Below are 17,831 nucleotides of genomic sequence, written 5' to 3'. Positions count from 1 at the left end.
ATAGCACAACGTTTTACAGAGATCTGCTGCTATAATAAAGAAAAGAAAAACCCACTAGTATTACAGACTTGCCTCTAAGTTTTATTTTAAAGTCGAGAAAAAAAAAAAACAACTCGAACTAATTGCATAATAAAAACAGACTACACTACAACAAGTAAAGACAGGAAGTCACTTTCACATCTTGCCAATTACTAAATATTGAGCAAACAGCTGCTCTTTTTTCTTATTTTACATTTCGAGACCCTTCTAAGTCAGCATTTAGAGATTTAAGTCTTAAAACTGGAGCATCTGTCACCATCCCATCATTATTATAGGAAATATACGTAACATAAGTAATATTGGTGTACGTACTGCTGCTAAAGTGCTGATTCAGCATTCAGTTTTCAGAGAGAACCAAATAAATGTTAGGGTTCCCTCTGGTGGCAAAGATATAATAGTAGTAGTAATCATAATTATACAAATATTTATTAGTAATATTATTATTGTTGTTATTATTGTTGGTGTAATTATTATTATTATTATTATTATTATTATTATTATTATTATTATTATTATTATTACTACTACTACATTTATATGAGATATATTAGTATGAAATATAAAATCTGGCAAAAATTTACTAAGCTATATTTTTTCCCCCATTTATAAATAAATCATTAAAAAAATATGACCAGTAATTAGAAAGCATTTAAAATGCACATCTAAATAAGTAAAAACAGTCCTTCTTTTATGTCTAAGAGACTGAAAATATACAGACATATTTCGGTGTTCAGAGTACTAAAGAACTAGTAAAAACTCTACTGTATATACTACTAGTCTGAATTGCAAGACATTGAATGACGTTTGTTCCTGTTATAGCAGCTAAATAACTTGTTCCGTTGTCTTTTACACTTTTTTTTACTGGAATGAAAATATAAAAAACAGTCACTAACTTAAGACACACTGTGGTTTTAGACCATATAGTGTGAGTTGCAGGAAGAGGAACTGCTTGAGTTTCTACAGACACAGTAACAAGTTCACAGAGAAGCAGGACGCAAGAAAACCTCTCAATTCTTTTCAACATCAGAACAATTTTAACATGAGCTGCTTTTTCATTTATATTCTGATCATCTCAAGTAAGTACATTTCTCATGCACTCTTCTATCCTATTTTACATTTATATACAGAATAAACCATTTCTACATCAAAACCCTAAAGTACTGAAATAATGTATCATAGATCAGTAATATCTTGTATTGTTAAGTAGTTTATAAGTAGTTTATTGTTTATTGTCACTATTAAATAATAGTAGTGTTTTTCTGTTCTGATTGCAGATGTTGTCATTTCTCAGTCAGCATACAGACAGTTAAGTCTTCAAACTGGAGCATCTGTTACCATCCCATGTCCTTATGATAGGAAATATATACATCATAAGAAATACTGGTGCTATGATGCTGCTGGAGCATACAATTACTGCAAAATTCAGGCGTATGCCAACGAGACACAGGGGAAAGTGACAGTAACTGATAATCCAGCTGAGAGTCTCTTTACTGTGACTATGAAAGATCTCCAGACAGGAAACACTGGAGGGTACTGGTGTGCTGTAGAGATAGAAGGACCTGCATATGATGTTACAGAATACCTTTATATCACAGTGAAAGCAGGTATTAAGTTACAATCTGCAAATAATTACTAAATTAAACAGTGTTCTTATGTTGATAAATATTAATAATACATAATTAACTATATTTTTGTGTTCAGCTCCTGATCTGTCTGTGAGGGAGAGCAGTGTGAGTGGTGATGAAGGAGGCAGCGTCACAGTTCAGTGTCTCTACAGCGCTGCGTATCAGAACACACAGAAGAAGTGGTGCAGATTCAGAGACAGACGCTGCAACTCAGTAACGAGGACTGACACATCCCATAATTCAGCAATAATCATTCGTGATGATGGGAAAAGTTCATTGAGTGTGCAGATGAGTGGACTGAAGAAGAGTGTTTTTGGCTGGTACTGGTGCAGTGCAGGAGATCTGGAGGTTCCTGTTCACATCAGTGTCCATGATCCACCTCCAGGTATCATCACAAACACTGATCCCTACTTTAACTAATGATGAGATAGATAGATAGATAGATAGATAGATAGATAGATAGATAGATAGATAGATAGATAGATAGATAGATAGATAGATAGATAGATAGATAGATAGATAGATAGATAGATAGATAGATGAGCTCTTTAGTCTTTATGGCATTGAGGGTGAGGTTGTTGATGAAACACCACCTCTCTGTAGGCCGATTAATCAGATAAAAATCACACAGATTTTTTTCTTTCTCTTAGTTGTGACTACAGTAGTGTCTACAACCACTCACCATGTCACTACGTAAGTAGAAAAGAAATTCATTTTGTTTATACATTCTGTTTTCCTCTGCATATTTACAGATTTTCTATGTTTATTAATTTAGATAAAGAATAATGTGTGCTCAATGTGCAACACCCTGTTACTGAATCTTTGTATCAGTACACAAGAAATTATCTTATAGTATTTATTTTACATGGAAATAAAAGAGCTTACTGACTCATTTATTCCTCCTACACCTCCTCAAGATCACCTGCTTCTTAATGAAATCAGGTGAAAGACTAGGAAGATTGTATATTCTGGATATTGGATATTGGATATTGGATATACTGGATATTCTGACCTTTTCTTTCATGTGTTGAACAGATCTGTCTCGAAGCACAATTCAGGTAGAATCAGATGTGTATGTTTTAGTAGTGCTGTTCTTCTTAACTGTTCTTCTTAACTGTTCTTCTTAACTGTTCTTCTTAACTGTTCTTCTTAACACGTTTCTAATTTTAAATCATTTCTCACCCTTCACAGCATCTCAAACTGCAGTTTCCAGCAGCGATGAAACCACGTGAGTGCTAAACACTTATTGAAGAACATGTTGAACTCTTTAGACAATGATGTGCTCTGCTGTTTTACAGATTTTCTATATTTATTAATTTATTGAGATCACTTTTTTAAAGGAAAACCTGTTCACCTGTTTATTACTGCAATTACACAGATAAATAAAGGGATTGTAATCACCAAAATCTTATGAATATGTATGAAGGAAAACAATGTAAGTAATGAGGCTTTACTTTCTTTTATGTTTTAAACAGATCTGTCTTGATGTCCAGCACAGGTAATTTAAGCTGTACATTTCTGCGAAAATGAGTGTAACTGTTCTTTTAAACACATTTCTAATTTTAACTATTTCTCACCCACAGCAACAAACCAGACTGCAGATTCTAGCGGTCATAAAACCACGTGAGTGTCTAAAAACATTCTGAACAAATGTAGACCAGTGCTGCCAAAGCTTCGGAGCCGTTATTTGGTCAGATTTAAATCTAATGTATAGTACATTCATAGTTAAATATGCATCTGAATATAAAATATTTGTCACAAATTATTGGTTACTTTCTAAATAATAAAACTTTGGGGCATCTACTAATAATTATATATAACATGTCAAAACAGTGTCCAAAGTGCCCTAATCCTCCTGGGCATGGAATTCACTAGAGACACACAAGTTGTTGCTGGGATCCACTCCTACATAATGACATCACAGAGCAGCTGGATGTTAGACACATAACGCTTGTTCACCTTCCACTTGAGGATGCCCCACAGGTGCTCAATAGGGTTCAGGTCTGGAGACATATTCCATCACCCTCACCTTCAGCATCCTCAGCAAGGCAGTTGTCATATTTTGGCGGTGTATTTGGGGTCATTATTATGATGGAAAACTGCTGTTTGGCCCAGTTTCTGAAAAGAGGGAATCATATTCTGCTTCAAAATGTCACAGTACATGTTGGAATCCATGTTTTCCTCAATGAACCGCAGCTCCCCAGTACCAGCAGCACTCATGCAGCCCCAGACAATGATGCTACCACCACCATGCCCGATTGTAGGACAGACACAGCTTTCTAGGTACTCCTCACTAGGGCATCACCACACATGTTGGACACCATCTGAGCCAAACATGTTTTTCTTAGTCTCCTCAGACCACAGGACCTGGTTCTAGTAATTCTCTTACTAATTCTTTGATGTGCTGCCAAAAAAAGGGTCAACAGCAACACTGTTCCCATTGAAATTGAATAAAACTTTTCTTAAATTCTTATGTAATAGGATTCATATATAATTTATATTAGTTAACCCCTTTTTATGCTAATGGCCTGGCCTGTCTGTTAAATTTTAAAGCACAGCTTTAAACTTGCCCACCCCTGTGCTCTGGGAGCTCTAGTGCAGCACAGCTTCAGAGCCCCTGATGTCTGTTCCTGTTTCCTGACCTGGGACATGCCAGTAGCATCATTTTGCTGCTGCTGAAGAATGAATTATTGATTGAATGAATGAATGAATATTTTGCACTGTAATTAATTCAGCCAGTTTGTGCTAACTATTGTGTGTCAATAGTGAGAATGTGGAGGCCCTGATCTATGGTTCTATGGTGGCCTTTTTATTGTTACTGGTGATCCTGGTCATCAGCATCTGCCTAAAAAGAAAGAAATGCAGTAAGTGTCTCTGGTCTGTCATTCCTTTTGTGTTTTTCTTTCTTTTTTTTGCGTTCGCAGCAGTAGGATCATGTTATTTGGTGTTTTAATGTCTAGACTTTACAGTCAGTGTATTTTATCATGTGCTTTGTGTAGCCTGTAGAGAACATTAGAGTAACAACTTATGAAATATCTCTAAGCTTTAGGTGAGGGTGCCTTCTGGTGGCACAGAGGTTATTATTATTATTATTATTATTATTATTATTATTATTATTATTATTATTATTATTATTATTATAATAAGAGTAAAGAGATAGAGAGTAAATGTATTAAGTTTTCTTTCTTTCTTCTCTACTGCCAGAAGCAGAGAAACAAATCAAGACCAGAGAGAGGAGCAGTGACACCACTGTTCATGCAGTAAGTAAAAACATTATTTTGGTGTCTTCAGCATCTTTAATGACCTGTCATCATCACCATCGGCATCATCATTACCATCGTCATGATTTTTTTTTTTCAGGCAGAGTGTGAGGAAACATACAGCACCATTGTTAAGAAAAAGTCAAGAAAAAATACATCGAAAGAAAAGAGCTTGGAGCAGGTTTGGCTTCATTATAAAGCATGCAGCATGGTTGTTTGTGTATTATAATGTTCTAGTCTAATTATTTAACTGCAGTGTGTATGTAATAAAGAGCCCAAAAATATTCTTATGTCTACGCAGGTTAGGATTACAGTTACATATTACGTAAATATTAATATCATACAATGTGGTGTGTGTGTGTGTGTGTGTGTGTGTGTGTGTGTGTGTGTGTGTGTGTGTGTGTGTGTGTGTGTGTGAGAAACAGACAACTTTTACAGCTGAAGACCCCATTATATACAGCACTGTGACTAAGCCAAAGGTAACACAGAAATTCAATGGTCCAATTCAACATTGATTTGCAAATGATTGTTATTATTATTATTAACATTAAATAAATTCATATAAATAAACATGTATTCATTATTAAAGATTTAATAAAGTATTTTTTTTTTTACATCCACAGTCTTCAGCATTAAAAGATAACGATGACGTAACCTACAGTTCTGTAAAAATTGCTTCCAAAAGTAAAACTGTGAGTGAATTATTTTAAATGAAGTGTATTCCAGAAAAATCTCAGCTATAGATCTAGAATTGTATAAATCTATAATAATCACTTTCCTCATTAATCTGCCAGGGACTGGTTTAATATTGAGACTCTTATTATTCTTTATTCGTATCCTGTTTTAGGTGTCTACAAATGTTGTTGAAGGTGAGACCATCTACAGCAGCGTAGTTTGCCAGTAAAAGGTGTGTGATAGATAAATAATATATGTATATAATCTTAACCCACTCAAATACTGTATGTAGAGTAAAATGACAAACCTTTTACTCAGCAACTGTATTTATTCTCTTTAGAGATTGATGTACTGTTTGGCTGGAAGGAAACTGTGGGTGGTGCCTCAGGGATCTCTACTGGGTTCATGTTCATCGTACATCATAGTCACATGACGCTCAGTTATTCAGAAAAAACCAATTCACTGCTAATAACAATTCCATAATCTAGCATCCTATATATTCCTATATATGTTCCTATATATTAATCACATTTGTGTATAAATGCAAGGATTGAAATGAATGTGTCTAATGAATATTAATGAATTCTGTATTTGTTGTCCCCATTTAATATTTTACTTATAATAATAGTCTATCATTTTGTATTGTGACTGTGTTTGTCTGTGTGCATTAGCAGTGTGTTTCACAAATTACTCTATTTAAGTACTAATCACCAGAAATATTACATTTATGGATTATCATTATTTCATAATGTAACAATTTTTATTATTGATTTTTGTTTAAGTACTTTTCATTATGGTAAATGTTGAATTATGTACTGTAATCTGATGAATTAATGTGTCTAGTGGATGATCCACAACATAAAACTTATGTATCCATTTACAGAATTCGTCAGTCTTCCTTATCCAGAGCAACTTTTAATTATCTCATTTATACAACTAAACAGTTGAGGGTGCTTAAGGGCTCAGAATGTGCAACTTTGTGTTTCTGGGATTTGAGTTTATGACCTTCTAATCAGAAAGCTAACATCTTTAACATCTATCTATCACATAATTTACAATGGTGATTTTTCTGTCACACAGCATAAAGAGCATTTTTTAGGCCATTAGACGATTTTAAAAAAATTGAGTGCTACATGTATTTATAAACAATAATATTTTTAATGTGTGTGCTAGAGAGAATGCTGTAGAGAAAGGGAAGTAGAGTTCATGAAAGTTATATTTGAAGGCCGAAGTGTCTGCTGGTTATTGGAGGTCATAAAAACAAAAAAAAGAAAGAAAATGGAACACAGTCATTTACAGAGCCACAAATTGCGTCCCATTAGGAAGACAGAAGAGTTATTTATAAATAATGTAAAAAATGTCTGTGCAAATGAGATATTTTTGGCTCTGTGTCATGCAAACCTTAAAGTGACATAAGTAAATAAAAAATAGAAATAAAACTCGAAAGCTCTACGATGTAAACCTTCTAACCTCTGGGTCATTTTCAATCATCAGCTTTTGTTTTTCACTTTCCCCAAACTAATAAGACATAAAAAGTCACTAACTTGAGGCACGCTGTGGTTTTAGATCATATAGTATGGGCAGCAGGAAGAGGAACTGCTCGAGTTTCTACAGTCAAACCAACAAGTTCACAGAGAAGCAGGACACAAAAACAAAAAACCCTCTTAATATTTTCAAGATCAGAACAATTGAAAACAAACATGAGCTGCGTTTTCATTTTTCTTTTCATTTCAAGTAAGTACATTTTTATGCACGTTTCTATCCTATGTTACATTCAAATACAGAATAAACCATTGATACTACAAAAGACTAAAGTACTGAAGTCATGTGAAAAAAGATCTGTAATATCAAATATTTTATTGTCACTGAGTAATAGTAGTGTTTTTCTGTTCTGATTGCAGATGTTGTCATTTCTCACTCAGCATCCAGACAGTTAAGTCTTCAAACTGGAGCATCTGTTACCATCCCATGTCCTTATGATAGGAAATATTTACATCATAAGAAATACTGGTGCTATGATGCTGCTTCAGCATACCATTACTGCACAATTCAGGCGTATGCCAACGAGACACAGGGGAAAGTGACAGTAACTGATAATCCATCTGAGAGTCTCTTTACTGTGACTATGAAAGATCTCCAGACAGGAAACACTGGAGGGTACTGGTGTGTTGTAGAGATAGAAGGAATATTCTGGTCAGATGTTACAGAACAACTTTATATCACAGTGAAAGCAGGTATTAAGTTACAATCTGCAAATAATTAGTGAATTTAATTGTGTTCTTATGTTGCTAAAGAATAATTTGACATAATTAACTATATTTTTGTGTTCAGATCCTGATATGTCTGTAATGGAGAGCAGAGTGAGTGGTGATGAAGGAGGCAGCGTCACAGTTCAGTGTCTCTACAGCGCTGCGTATCAGAACACACAGAAGAAGTGGTGCAGATTCAGAGACAAACGCTGCAACTCAGTAACGAGGACTGACACATCCCAGAATTCAGCAATAATCATTCGTGATGATGGGAAAAGTTCATTCAGTGTGCAGATGAGTGGACTGAAGAAGAGTGTTTTTGGCTGGTACTGGTGCAGTGCAGGAGATCTGGAGGTTCCTGTTCACATCAGTGTCCGTGATCCACCTCCAGGTATCATCACACACACTGATCCCTACTTTAACTAATGGTGAGATAAAACTCACACTATTTTTTTTTCTTAGTTGTGACTTCAGCAGTAACTACAAACACTCAGCATTTCACTACACACACGTAAGTAGGAAAGATCTATTTTATTTACACACTGTTTTCCTCTGCAGATTTACAGTTTTTCAATATTTATTAATTTATTCAAAGAAGAATGTTGAATTGCTCAATGTGCAGCACCATGTTACTGAATCTTTTGAACAGTATATGAGATATTATCTTGCTAGTACTAATGTCTCATGTCATAAACGCTTACTGACCACTTTATTAGGAACACGTGTACATTACAATCCCAGGTCTTTTGCCTGATTGTGTAATTGCAGTAATTACCAGCTTATGTATGTGTATGTGTGAAGGAAAACACTGTCACTAATGAGGCTTTACTTACTCACTTTTTCCTGTATATTTTGTACAGATCTGAACTGAAGCACAATTCCAATAACATCAGATATATATTCAGGAAAATTCGTGCAAACTGTTTTTCTTAACACATTTCTGATTAAAAATCAAATTCTCACATACATCAGGATCTGAAACTGCAGTATCTAGCAGCAATGATACCATGTTATTACATAGGATACTTTCTTGCTAGTAGAAACTTTTTCATATCTTATGCAGGCCTGTAGATTCATTAAAACATACTTTTACATACATTCGTTAATTTACACATTTACACAATGCTGAGAGACAAACAAGTGTGTCTGAGTTACTTCCCCAGTTCATGAATCAGAGCACTGAACTGGATGTTGAGCATTTTAAAGGTTTATTAAGGTCGTATTAAGGTCTTATTCTCAATTTTCTATCTATAAGGGATTGGATTGACCAGAATTTTATGTATAATATGAAGTCAAATATTTGAAGTAGTCAAACCATAATTTCTTACAGTACTTTTACTTTTATGTTTTAAATAGATCTGTCTCGAAGCCCAGTGCAGGTAATATCATTTCTACATTTCTGAGAAGTTTAGTGTAACTGTTTCTCTTAACACATTTCTAATTTTTATAACTTCTCACCTACAGCAGCATCTGAGACTACAGATTCTAACACTGATGAAACCACGTGAGTGTCAAAAACCATTCAGAACAAATTTAGGCCAAGTGCTGACAAAGCTTTAGCGCCAAAATCTGGTCAAACTTGAGCCTAATTAGAAGTTCATTTACGAGGTTTTGAACCATGTGTCCAATTTTTGAAAGTCAGTTTTACCTGTATTTTTCCTGAGATGGAATTCAATGAAATTATTTTTCGTTTTTTTTTATTATTTTTTATTATATATATACTTTTTTTTATTTTATATTCCTTTAGTGCCCTAAAGGAATGGAGACTCTTACAGTTACACATTATATGTGCAACTATAAATTACTCTGGAATCCCTTTGTTTAAAATTATGGCTCTACTTTATTGCAATTGCTAAGTGCTTTAAACCACATGGTGGCGCTAGCAGGTAGCACTAGAGCCTCTCAGCCTTAGGGTCGGCAGGTTGAACTTGAGGTCTGGTTACTGTCTGTTCATATTCCTTAACCTCTCAGAAACATACCAGTAGATTGAATTGGTTCCAGATAAATGAATTTTTGATGAATCCATTGAATAAATCTTTTGCACTGTAATTGATTCAACCAGTTTGTGCCAAAAATGTGTGTCTAGTATGGAGACCCAGATCTACTGTTCTCTGGAGGCCCCTCTTCTGCTACTGGTGATTCTGGTCATCATCATCTGATGAACCATTATTGATCAGTTTGTGCAGAGTGAAGGACATGTTATCCTGCTGAAAGAAACCAATTGCAATTATGAAATACAATAGTCATGAGAGAGTGTAGTTCTTCTTAAACAGTGTTTAGGTAGGTGGTACTGTAGGTTTCATCATAATATCCATATCAGAGTTTACCTAGAAGAACATTACACAGGGGGCTGCTTTCTTTCCCAGGCAAGCAGCACACATGCATCTCGCTGTCCACACAATGTAATAGACATCAGGATTTATCAGACTGGGACAATTTCTTCCATTGGTCAGTGGTGTAGTTCTACTGCTCAGTGCCCACTGTATGAGCTTTTGGCAGTAGACAAGAGTGAGTTTATGAACTCTGGCCGCTCTGCAATACGCAGCCCCATACACAGCAATGTGTGATGCACTGTCTGTTCTTTCCATCATAGCCAGCATTAACTTTTTCAGCAATTTGTGCTACAGTAGCTAATTAGTACATACTGTACCAGGAACACCAAGTAACACATGATATATTGGAGATGCTCTGACCAAGTCATCTAGAAACCACAATTTGGCCCTTTTCTCAAAGTTGAGAACTTCAAGACCTGATTCACTCGTTGCCTATTATACCCTCCCTCTTGAAAGGTGCCACTGTAAAGAGATAATATTATTCACTTCACCTGTCAGTGGTATTAATGTTATGGCTGATAATATGTAAATTTAATGTTCCCTATACATATGTTTATTCCACATATTGATTTTATTTAAATATGTAGAGTATATAAAGCCATCAACATTGTTATGAAACTGCACAAAATCTGGAAGTGGAAAAAGTGAGTAAGCATATGCTGTAAAATACATTGTGATTGTTACCTGCTGTGTTTTTTTTTTGTTTAAGAGATTCAGTGCAGTTCTGCATTGCACACGACTGAAGAATGTGATCTTGATGGAACTGCAGATTTAAGAAGCTGGAACATTCAACATGTTCATTTCTTTCTATCTATCTATCTATCTATCTATCTATCTATCTATCTATCTATCTATCTATCTATCTATCTATCTATGTATCTATCTATCTATCTATCTATCTATCTATCTATCTATCTATCTATCTATCTATCTATCTATCTATCTATCTATCTATCTATCTATCTATCACATAAATTACATTCTCAGTCAATGGTAATTTTTTAAATTTTTTTCAGCATAAAGAGCATTTTTTTAGGCCATTACATTTAACCACTAAATGCTACATGTGTATGTTATTGTTTTATTAACTGTAATAAAGATTGTGTTATTCTCCAACATGTTTCTGTTTTTCTGACATGCTTAATAACTACATGAGATATTCTAAGATGTAAATAAATTCAGTTCAACTGTATTTCTATAGCACATTTACCAATAGACATTGTACCAAAGCAGCTTCATGGATTTAAAAAGAAAGCAACTACACATTTTGGCATCATAAATGAATTCCTATAAGTTTATCTCTTAATATTAAGCCAGTGGTGATAGTGGCACTGAAAAACTCCCTGAGATGTTATAAGGAAGAGACACAGTCAAAACCTAAATATATGTATATAATGATTATATTTATAAATAATAATCATTTTTAAGATGTGTGTGCTAGAGAGAATGCTGTAGAGAAAGGGAAGTTCATGAAAGTTATATTTGAAGGCCGAAGTGTCTGCTGGTTATTAGAGGTCACAAAAACGAAAAGAAAAAAAATAAGATGGAACACAGTCTTTCACAGAGCCACAAATTGCACCACATTAGGAAGACAGAAGAGTTATTTATAAACAATGTAAAAATGTCTGAGTAAATGAGATATTTTTAGCTCTGAGTGTCATGCAAACCTTAAAGTGACGTAAATAAATAAAAAATATAAATAAAACTCGAAAGCTCTACGATGTAAACCTTCTAACCTCTGGGTCATTTTCAATCATCAGCTTTTGTTTTTAATTCTACTAAAATTAATAAGACATAAAAAGTCACTAACTTGAGGCACGCTGTGGTTTTAGATCATATAGTATGGGCAGCAGGAAGAGGAAATGCTCGAGTTTCTACAGTCAAACCAACAAGATCACAGAGAAGCAGGACACAAAAACGAAGACCCCTTTTAGTATTTTCAACTTTAGGACAATTCTAACATGAACTGCGTTTTTATCCTTATTTTTCCATTCATTTCAAGTAAGTACATTTTTTATGCACTTTTCTATCCTATGTTACATTCAAATACAGAATAAACCATTGATACTACAAAAGACTAAAGTACTGAAGTCATGTGAAAAAAGATCTGTAATATCAAATATGTAATTGTCACTGATTAATAGTAGTGTTTTTCTGTTCTGATTGCAGATGTTGTCATTTCTCACTCAGCATCCAGACAGTTAAGTCTTCAAACTCGTGCATCTGTTACCATCCCATGTCCTTATGATAGTGAATATATACATCATAAGAAATACTGGTGCTATGATGCTGCTTCAGCATACAATTACTGCACAATTCAGGCGTATGCCAATGAAACACAGGGGAAAGTGACAGTAACTGATAATCCAGCTGAGAGTCTCTTTACTGTGACTATGAAAGATCTCCAGACAGGAAACACTGGAACATACTGGTGTGCTGTAGAGATAGAAGGACCTGCACATGATGTTATAAAACAACTTTATATCACAGTGAAAGCAGGTATTAAGTTTCAATCTGCAAGTAATTAGTGAATTTAATTGTGTTCTTATGTTGATAAAGATTAATAATACATAACTGATTATATATTTATGTTCAGATCCTGATCTGTTTGTGAGGGAGAGCAGAGTGAGTGGTGATGAAGGAGGCAGCGTCACAGTTCAGTGTCTCTACAGCGCTGCGTATCAGAACACACAGAAGAAGTGGTGCAGATTCAGAGACAGAAGCTGCAACTCAGTGACGAGGACTGACACATCCCATAATTCAGCAATGACCATCAGTGATGATGGGAAAAGTTCATTCAGTGTGCAGATGAGTGGTCTGAAGAAGAGTGATGGTGGCTGGTACTGGTGCAGTGCAGGAGATCTGGAGGTTCCTGTTCACATCAGTGTCCGTGATCCACCTCCAGGTATCATCACACACACTGATCCCTACTTTAACTAATGATGAGATAAAACTCACACTATTTTTTTTTCTTAGTTGTGACTACAGCAGTAACTACAACCACTCAGCATCTCACTACACACACGTAAGTAGGAAAGATCTATTTTATTTACACAGATTTACTATATTTATTAATTTATTTAAAGAAGAATGTCTGCTCAATGTGCAGCACCATGTTACTAAATCTTTTGAACAGTATATGAGATATTATCTTGCTAGTACTAATGTCTCATGTCATAAAAGCTTACTGACCACTTTATTAGGAACACGTGTACATTACAATCCCAGGTCTTTTGCCTGATAGTGTAATTGCAGTAATTACCAGCTTATGTGTGTATGTAAGTGTGAAGGAAAACACTGTCACTAATGAGGCTTTACTTACTCACTTTTTCTTTTATGTTTTGTGCAGATCTGAACTGAAGCACAATTCCAGTATATATATACATATGTATGTATATATAAAATTCATGCAAACTGTTATTCTTAACACATTTCTGATTTAATATCAAATTCTCACATACATCAGGATCTGAAACTGCAGTATCTAACAGCAATGAAACCATATCATTAAATAGTATACTTTCTTGCTAGTAGAAACTTTTTCATATCTTATGCAGGCCTGTAGATTCATTAAAACATGCACTCTCAATTTTCTATCTATAAGGGATTGGATTGACCAGAATCTTATGTATAATATGAAGTCAAATATTTCATGTAGTCAAGCCATAATTTCTTACAGTACTATAACTTTTATGTTTTAAATAGATCTGTCTCGAAGCCCAGTGCAGGTAATATCATTTGTACATTTCTGAGAAGTTTAGTGTAACTGTTCCTCTTAACACATTTCTAATTGTAATAATTTCTCACCTACAGCAGCATCTGAGACTACAGATAACAGTGATAAAACCACGTGAGTGTCTAAAAAACATTCAGAACAAATTTAGACCAAGTGCTGCCAAAGCTTTAGCGCCATCATCTGGTCAAACTTGAGCCTAATTAGAAGATCATTTACAAGGTTTTGAACCATGTGTCCAAATTTTAAAAGCCTCTTTTGACCTGTATTTTTCCTAAGAGAGAATTCAATGAAACTTGTTCCATACCTTTTATTTATTTATTTATTTATTTATTTATTTATTTATTTATTTATTTATTTATTTATTTATTTATTTATTTATTCTTTTTTTGTGCCTTAAAGGAATGGAGACTCTTACAGTTACACATATATCAACAACTATAAATTACTCTGGAATCCCTTTGTTCAAAATTATGGCTCTACTTTATTGCAATTGCTAAGTGCTTTAAACCACATGGTGGCGCTAGCAGGTAGCACTAGAGCCTCTCAGCTTCAGGGTCGGCAGGTTGAACTTGAGGTCTGGTTACTGTCTGTTCATATTCCTTAACCTCTCAGAAACATACCAGTAGATTGAATTGGTTCCAGATAAATGAATTTTTGATAAATCCATTGAATAAATCTTTTGCACTGTAATTGATTCAGCCAGTTTGTGCCAAAAATGTGTGTCTAGTATGGAGACCCAGATCTACTGTTCTCTGGAGGCCCCTCTTCTGCTACTGGTGATTCTGGTCATCATCATCTGATGAACCATTATTGATCAGTTTGTGCAGAGTGAAGGACATGTTATCCTGCTGAAAGAAACCAATTGCAATTATGAAATACAATAGTCATGAGAGAGTGTAGTTCTTCTTAAACAGTGTTTAGGTAGGTGGTACTGTAGGTTTCATCATAATATCCATATCAGAGTTTACCTAGAAGAACATTACACAGGGGGCTGCTTTCTTTCCCAGGCAAGCAGCACACATGCATCTCGCTGTCCACACAATGTAATAGACATCAGGATTTATCAGACTGGGACAATTTCTTCCATTGGTCAGTGGTGTAGTTCTACTGCTCAGTGCCCACTGTATGAGCTTTTGGCAGTAGACAAGAGTGAGTTTATGAACTCTGGCCGCTCTGCAATACGCAGCCCCATACACAGCAATGTGTGATGCACTGTCTGTTCTTTCCATCATAGCCAGCATTAACTTTTTCAGCAATTTGTGCTACAGTAGCTAATTAGTACATACTGTACCAGGAACACCAAGTAACACATGATATATTGGAGATGCTCTGACCAAGTCATCTAGAAACCACAATTTGGCCCTTTTCTCAAAGTTGAGAACTTCAAGACCTGATTCACTCGTTGCCTATTATACCCTCCCTCTTGAAAGGTGCCACTGTAAAGAGATAATATTATTCACTTCACCTGTCAGTGGTATTAATGTTATGGCTGATAATATGTAAATTTAATGTTCCCTATACATATGTTTATTCCACATATTGATTTTATTTAAATATGTAGAGTATATAAAGCCATCAACATTGTTATGAAACTGCACAAAATCTGGAAGTGGAAAAAGTGAGTAAGCATATGCTGTAAAATACATTGTGATTGTTACCTGCTGTGTTTTTTATGTTTAAGAGATTCAGTGCAGTTCTGCATTGCACACGACTGAAGAATGTGATCTTGATGGAACTGCAGATTTAAGAAGCTGGAACATTCAACATGTTCATTTCTTTCTATCTATCTATCTATCTATCTATCTATCTATCTATCTATCTATCTATCTATCTATCTATCTATCTATCTATCTATCTATCTATCTATCTATCTATCTATCTATCTATCTATCTATCTATCTATCTATCTATCTATCTATCTATCTATCTATCTATCTATCTATCTATCTATCTATCTATCTATCACATAAATTACATTCTCAGTCAATGGTAATTTTTTAAATTTTTTTCAGCATAAAGAGCATTTTTTTAGGCCATTACATTTAACCACTAAATGCTACATGTGTATGTTATTGTTTTATTAACTGTAATAAAGATTGTGTTATTCTCCAACATGTTTCTGTTTTTCTGACATGCTTAATAACTACATGAGATATTCTAAGATGTAAATAAATTCAGTTCAACTGTATTTCTATAGCACATTTACCAATAGACATTGTACCAAAGCAGCTTCATGGATTTAAAAAGAAAGCAACTACACATTTTGGCATCATAAATGAATTCCTATAAGTTTATCTCTTAATATTAAGCCAGTGGTGATAGTGGCACTGAAAAACTCCCTGAGATGTTATAAGGAAGAGACACAGTCAAAACCTAAATATATGTATATAATGATTATATTTATAAATAATAATCATTTTTAAGATGTGTGTGCTAGAGAGAATGCTGTAGAGAAAGGGAAGTTCATGAAAGTTATATTTGAAGGCCGAAGTGTCTGCTGGTTATTTGAGGTCACAAAAACGAAAAGAAAAAAAATAAGATGGAACACAGTCTTTCACAGAGCCACAAATTGCACCACATTAGGAAGACAGAAGAGTTATTTATAAACAATGTAAAAATGTCTGAGTAAATGAGATATTTTTAGCTCTGAGTGTCATGCAAACCTTAAAGTGACGTAAATAAATAAAAAATATAAATAAAACTCGAAAGCTCTACGATGTAAACCTTCTAACCTCTGGGTCATTTTCAATCATCAGCTTTTGTTTTTAATTCTACTAAAATTAATAAGACATAAAAAGTCACTAACTTGAGGCACGCTGTGGTTTTAGATCATATAGTATGGGCAGCAGGAAGAGGAAATGCTCGAGTTTCTACAGTCAAACCAACAAGATCACAGAGAAGCAGGACACAAAAACGAAGACCCCTTTTAGTATTTTCAACTTTAGGACAATTCTAACATGAACTGCGTTTTTATCCTTATTTTTCCATTCATTTCAAGTAAGTACATTTTTTATGCACTTTTCTATCCTATGTTACATTCAAATACAGAATAAACCATTGATACTACAAAAGACTAAAGTACTGAAGTCATGTGAAAAAAGATCTGTAATATCAAATATGTAATTGTCACTGATTAATAGTAGTGTTTTTCTGTTCTGATTGCAGATGTTGTCATTTCTCACTCAGCATCCAGACAGTTAAGTCTTCAAACTCGTGCATCTGTTACCATCCCATGTCCTTATGATAGTGAATATATACATCATAAGAAATACTGGTGCTATGATGCTGCTTCAGCATACAATTACTGCACAATTCAGGCGTATGCTAATGAAACACAGGGGAAAGTGACAGTAACTGATAATCCATCTGAGAGTCTCTTTACTGTGACTATGAAAGATCTCCAGACAGGAAACACTGGATCATACTGGTGTGCTGTAGAGATAGAAGGACCTGCACATGATGTTATAAAACAACTTTATATCACAGTGAAAGCAGGTATTAAGTTTCAATCTGCAAGTAATTAGTGAATTTAATTGTGTTCTTATGTTGATAAAGATTAATAATACATAACTGATTATATATTTGTGTTCAGATCCTGATCTGTTTGTGAGGGAGAGCAGAGTGAGTGGTGATGAAGGAGGCAGCGTCACAGTTCAGTGTCTCTACAGCGCTGCGTATCAGAACACACAGAAGAAGTGGTGCAGATTCAGAGACAGAAGCTGCAACTCAGTGACGAGGACTGACACATCCCAGAATTCAGCAATGACCATCAGTGATGATGGGAAAAGTTCATTCAGTGTGCAGATGAGTGGTCTGAAGAAGAGTGATGGTGGCTGGTACTGGTGCAGTGCAGGAGATCTGGAGGTTCCTGTTCACATCAGTGTCCGTGATCCACCTCCAGGTATCATCACACA

At 34.7% G+C, this 17,831-nt stretch overlaps 2 protein-coding genes and 1 long non-coding RNA gene across 3 annotated transcripts in view; 2 read left to right on the top strand and 1 right to left on the bottom strand.

The window, feature by feature from the left end:
* The window catches only part of LOC310717398 (polymeric immunoglobulin receptor-like), an 18,542-nt gene extending 15,420 nt beyond the window's left edge, over window positions 1-3,122 (top strand). Inside the window, exon 7 of the mRNA XM_083525347.1 lies at window positions 2,700-3,122. Coding sequence (XP_083381473.1) covers window positions 2,700-2,778 — 79 coding nt within the window. The 3' untranslated portion in view covers window positions 2,779-3,122. The remainder of the gene's footprint in view (window positions 1-2,699) is intronic.
* Window positions 1-17,831, bottom strand: part of LOC310717408 — a 216,760-nt gene that overhangs the window by 20,421 nt on the left and 178,508 nt on the right. The gene's annotated exons all lie outside the window — the stretch shown is intronic.
* The window catches only part of LOC310717381 (uncharacterized protein), a 40,465-nt gene that overhangs the window by 4,043 nt on the left and 18,591 nt on the right, over window positions 1-17,831 (top strand). Inside the window, exons 7-12 of the mRNA XM_083525313.1 lie at window positions 955-1,115; window positions 7,522-7,833; window positions 7,931-8,239; window positions 8,323-8,359; window positions 9,205-9,227; window positions 9,313-9,352. Of these exons, the coding sequence (XP_083381439.1) occupies window positions 955-1,115; window positions 7,522-7,833; window positions 7,931-8,239; window positions 8,323-8,359; window positions 9,205-9,227; window positions 9,313-9,352 (882 nt within the window). The remainder of the gene's footprint in view (window positions 1-954; window positions 1,116-7,521; window positions 7,834-7,930; window positions 8,240-8,322; window positions 8,360-9,204; window positions 9,228-9,312; window positions 9,353-17,831) is intronic.

Source organism: Silurus aristotelis (assembly GCF_946808225.1).
Source record: "Silurus aristotelis genome assembly, chromosome: 22".
NCBI classification, from domain to species: domain Eukaryota; kingdom Metazoa; phylum Chordata; class Actinopteri; order Siluriformes; family Siluridae; genus Silurus; species Silurus aristotelis.
The sequence above is the reverse complement of the archived record's forward strand: the minus strand, read 5'-3'. Positions and strand labels throughout refer to the sequence as shown.